The 4191-nt window shown below is 56.6% G+C and overlaps 1 protein-coding gene across 3 annotated transcripts in view; it reads right to left on the bottom strand.

Annotated features, from left to right (window-relative positions):
• RORC (RAR-related orphan receptor C) overlaps positions 1-2775 on the bottom strand; it is a 25819-nt gene extending 23044 nt beyond the window's left edge. For 2 of the 3 annotated variants that reach the window (XM_011973506.1, XM_011973507.1), the window contains exons 1-2: positions 2634-2775; positions 304-333 (exon numbers count right to left, since the gene is read on the bottom strand). In XM_011973506.1, the coding sequence (XP_011828896.1) occupies positions 304-333; positions 2634-2673 (70 nt within the window). In that variant the 5' untranslated portion in view covers positions 2674-2775. Of the gene's footprint in view, positions 1-303; positions 334-1825; positions 2031-2633 lie in introns of all 3 variants that reach the window. The other variant, XM_011973505.1, reaches the window with a different exon arrangement.
• Positions 2776-4191: the final 1416 nt, after the last annotated feature.

The raw sequence follows: 4191 nt of genomic DNA, 5'->3' as shown, positions 1-4191 counted from the left end.
CTCCCATCTCCCTGTCTCTGTCCAGCATCTCTCCTCGCCCTTTTTCACAAGGCGGTTCCCTTTTCCTTTGTTCTTTCCTGGTTTCTTTACAGTGTTTCCTTTCATGCTTAGGCTTCTTCCTCATCTCCTCCCATTGCCCTGATCTGTGGTTTCCTCGCACCTCCCCTTGCTTTCCTGTTGCCTGCCATTTCTTCCTGACTCCTCCACCTCTGTCCAACCTCAGTCCCCCACCAGATTACTTGCTGAATTCTTCTGCATCTCATTGTGCCCCAGCCATTTTCTTGCCCTGGACCACCTACTCACAGGTGTGGGTCTTCTTTGCAGCCAGCAGCTCTGTAAAGACAAGAGAGGGGGTTGACGTCAAAGGTTGAAGACCATGAGGAATTGAGACACTTCCCCCACTCCTAGGATCCCACTGCTGCACTCCTTCCCTCAGAGCCTGGCGTCTGAAGGGCAGACAGGCCACCCCCTGCAGTGCCCCTATCTCCTCCTCTGCTCTTGGGCCACGCTGGCCCTCTTCCAGGTACCCAGAACTGTCAGGCTCCTCACTGCCTCTGGGGCTCCCCCAGGCTACTCCTTTGCCTAGAATGCCTGTCCCTCCTGTACCCCTTAATCTAGCCAACTTCTCTTTCTCCCTCAGGTCTCTGATTATGTTTCTTCCTTGGAGAAGTCACACACACCCCCTTCCCCTGACCTCGTGCTGACACACTTACCTCCTTGCATTTTATTTCCTGGCACTCACCATGTCACCTGTCACCTAACTGCTGTAATTGTGTCGTTGTCTACGAAATGGGTCTTCCCTGCCAAATTGTAAAGCCCTGTGAATGCAGGGACTGTGTCAGTCTTATTCACCTTGTAATTTCCAGAGCCCTCCATAGTACCTGGTTCGCTGGAGGTGCACAAGAAATATCCTACAGCCACAGCTAAATTTCTGTGGGACTGAAGTATCTTGGTTGCTTATCTATGCCTGAAAACACCAGGGCTTAGAGATGCAAGGGTTGGGAGGAGGGGGAGAGGATGTTTGGAGGAAGAGGAAGGGAGAGCTGCAAACAGAGACCCCTCTCTGGCTTCCACGGGCTAGGCTTCCCCGGCCTACCAGCCTGAAAAGGAAGGCATCCCTTTTCTGTTGCTGCTGCGTGGCCGGGTCTGGGTGGAGATTAGGCAGTAGGGAGCATGAGTGGGTTGATGGGGGTCACAGGGATGCGTGGACCTCCAGGAGGAGCAACCATTGAGGGGAGGGCCTTCGCTGGAGCATGATTGCGGGGGTCACCCATTCATGCAGTTAGCATCTATGAAACACCTAGCCAGGGAGCCCCTGGAAAGAGGATTCCCCTGCCAGACCTTGGTCCATTTCCTACATCCACATAGCAGCTCATCACAGAGCACAGGGCCAGTCTTTGGTCTCAGAAAGCCCTTCAACCATGCCCTACACCCCCTATAGCTTCCCTAACCTCTGACTCTGTTCTGTTATTTTTTTCCTTCTGCTGTTCAGTCTCGACACCTGGCTCACACACACACACACACACACACACACACACACACACACACACAAAATGCCCTTCTGCCCAGGAGATGCTCCCCACTGGCAGGCCGTGCTCACTGGGCTGTGTGGAGGCCAGTGGCCTGATGGCCTGGGCTCTGGGCTCTGCTGGGGTGAGGGAGGAGAAAAGACTGCCCCAAGGTGGCGAGGCCCCACCCAGCCCCATCCACCTCCCCTTGCTCCTGCCTGGCCCCACCCAGCTTCCTCCCTGACGTGGCACCGGCTCCTGGCCTCTAGCCTTACACCTCAGAGCAGTCGCGTGGTGGGGGTGCTCCCCTTGCTCACTCAGGCAGCCAGTTCTTCCTCCACCAGGTGGCCCTGGAGCTTGGTGGCTCTGGCCCTCAAACTTTCCTCCTCCATGCTCACAGCTGACCAAGCCCGTGGCCCTGGGATCCTGCTCTGAGGGGGTTCCTGACTTGGACCATGGGTGGGGCCAAGGACGGCCTGACATTCTGTCCCTGCCTGCTGATGGCCCAGTGCCCCACATTCTCTGCAGAGATGAAATCCCACACCCCTGGGTGAGTGGGAGGAAAGGGCCAGCAGGCTATGTGGTCGTGGGCAGCTGACAGGGTGTGGTTCCCCCTGCCATACTCCCCAAGTCTATCACTCCTTAAAGGACAGGTTTCTTCACTGGTGAATGAACAGAAAGTGGAGCAGCCAGCCTCCCAGCCACTGCTGCCTGGGGTCCTGGCCAGATCAAGGAGGCAGTGTCCCTGTGCCTCCTGGGGCAGGCCAACACCTGGGAGGGCCTATCTACATTCTGACCCCTTGCTAGGTCTAGATCTGGCTCCCCTGACTTGGGCTCTTCCCTTCCCATCTACCCTCCAACCTGTTCCTTCCTTCTCCCGCTTCTCCCTTTCTTTCCTGTTTCTCTCCTTTTCCGATTTCTTCTCCTCTGTCATCTTCCCAGCCCCTCCTCCAGTTTCTCCTTCGGTTTCACCCTCCTGCACTGCCCCCCAACCCAGGCCTTCCTCCTCTGCACTCTTGTCCCTCCCTCCCCTCCTCACTTCTTGCCCATTCTCTTCCCATTTCTCCCCTCCTCTGAACCTCCGGCGGTCTCTTCCACCTGCAGGCAGGGCCATGGGCCTCTTACCCTGTGAGGCTCGGTGCTGTCTCTGTGGGGCCCTGTCCATGGGGCAGCTCCCTTGGTGCCGTCCTGGCTGCCCTGGCTGCCCAGGAGGGCAGGGAGCAGGGCCCAGGGGAAGGAGGAGGGCGGGGGGTGGAGGGCGGGAGCACCTGGCCCTCCAGCAGGCAGGGAAAAGGAGTGGCTGGCAGAGTGTCCTGGCACCAGGAGGGGACATGAGGAGAGACCAGTGGACCAGTGCATGGAGCCTTGAGAAACAGGACAGGAGAAAGGAAGGGAAGTAGCATTTATGGATCACTTACTGTGTGCTGGGTCGTTTGCAGGGTCCTTTATGTAAATCCATGCTTTTACTTTGTGTAAATATTCACAACACCCACCACAGGGAAACATTATTATTCCAGATTGATCAGTGAGTGGAGGGATGCTCAGAGATATTAGTGATTTTGCCCAAGGACTCACACAAGAACAATAAATGGGTGAGCTATGATTTGGACCCAAGTCTTTGTGACTTCAGAATCCTGTGATTTCTACCTAAGACAGGTGAGAGGCATAGGGGAGATGGAGGGGGCAGGTTTGGGGGACTCTGTCTCTTCTCTAAGATGCAGTCAGACTCCTCCCAGTGACTATTCAGTTCCCTGAGGCCGCTGCCTGCTTGGCCCCTTCCTGTAACCCTTGCTGCTCTTGCCAGGACTCCCTGACCCCCTGATGCTTCCACGTGCTCCTCAACTGTTGGGACAAGGGACAGGCCTGGAGGAGTGCCTGGAGGCAGAGAAGCCCTGGTGGGGAAGAGGAGAGGAGAGATCCTGCACTGGACTCGTTGGGAGAAGGAAAGGCTCCCAGACTGAGTGGCCCACACTGAGGCCTGCAGTGAAGGCTCTGAGGGGGGCCAAGAGGACGAGGCTTCTGGGGATCCTGGTGCTGCTTTTCTCCTGCACAGCCTGGGCCCAGAGTTTGATTAGCTGGGCCTGGCTCTCCTGGTTACCCAACAGGCAACTGGCCAGGGGCCAGGCTGCAGCAAGAGGCTCCCTGGCACCTCCTCCTGCTCTCGTTCCCAGCTGGTAAACAGCAGAGCAGGAGTCAGCCATGCCACAGCCTCGTGACTCACCCACTCCCCCCCATCTGGTGCACGTGGCACCTGGCATGGAGAGGGCAGGCAGCTGTCCCTTCCCTTTTCTGCCTTGTCTTCTCGCCATCCTCCACTCCTGCCCAACCCTGGAGCTTCACACTCTGCTACCATCAGCACCTCTGTTCTTAGGTAGCTTCCAGAGTCTCCCCATGGCTGCAGATTGAGGGATAAAGGTAGAAGTGGAGAAGGACTTTTCAACTGCTAAGGTCACTGACAGTGGATGAGTAGTGAGAAAGAGGAGGGGAAGTTTTGGGGACCTTCTGCACTGGGAGTCTGAGGGTGTGTGTCTATGCCTCTGAGGCTCTGATTATCCCTATGTTCTTTTGGTAAATGTGGGCGCACGCATCCATGTATGAGTCTCTGCACAGAACAGGATGTTGGTCTGGGGGCTCTGCCCCTTGGGCAGGTTTGGAGTGAGAGGTCAAGTGCCTTGTAGCAGCC

The sequence above is a fragment of the Mandrillus leucophaeus genome, unplaced genomic scaffold (assembly GCF_000951045.1).
Source record: "Mandrillus leucophaeus isolate KB7577 unplaced genomic scaffold, Mleu.le_1.0 Scaffold139, whole genome shotgun sequence".
NCBI lineage: Eukaryota > Metazoa > Chordata > Mammalia > Primates > Cercopithecidae > Mandrillus > Mandrillus leucophaeus.
The sequence above is the reverse complement of the archived record's forward strand: the minus strand, read 5'-3'. Positions and strand labels throughout refer to the sequence as shown.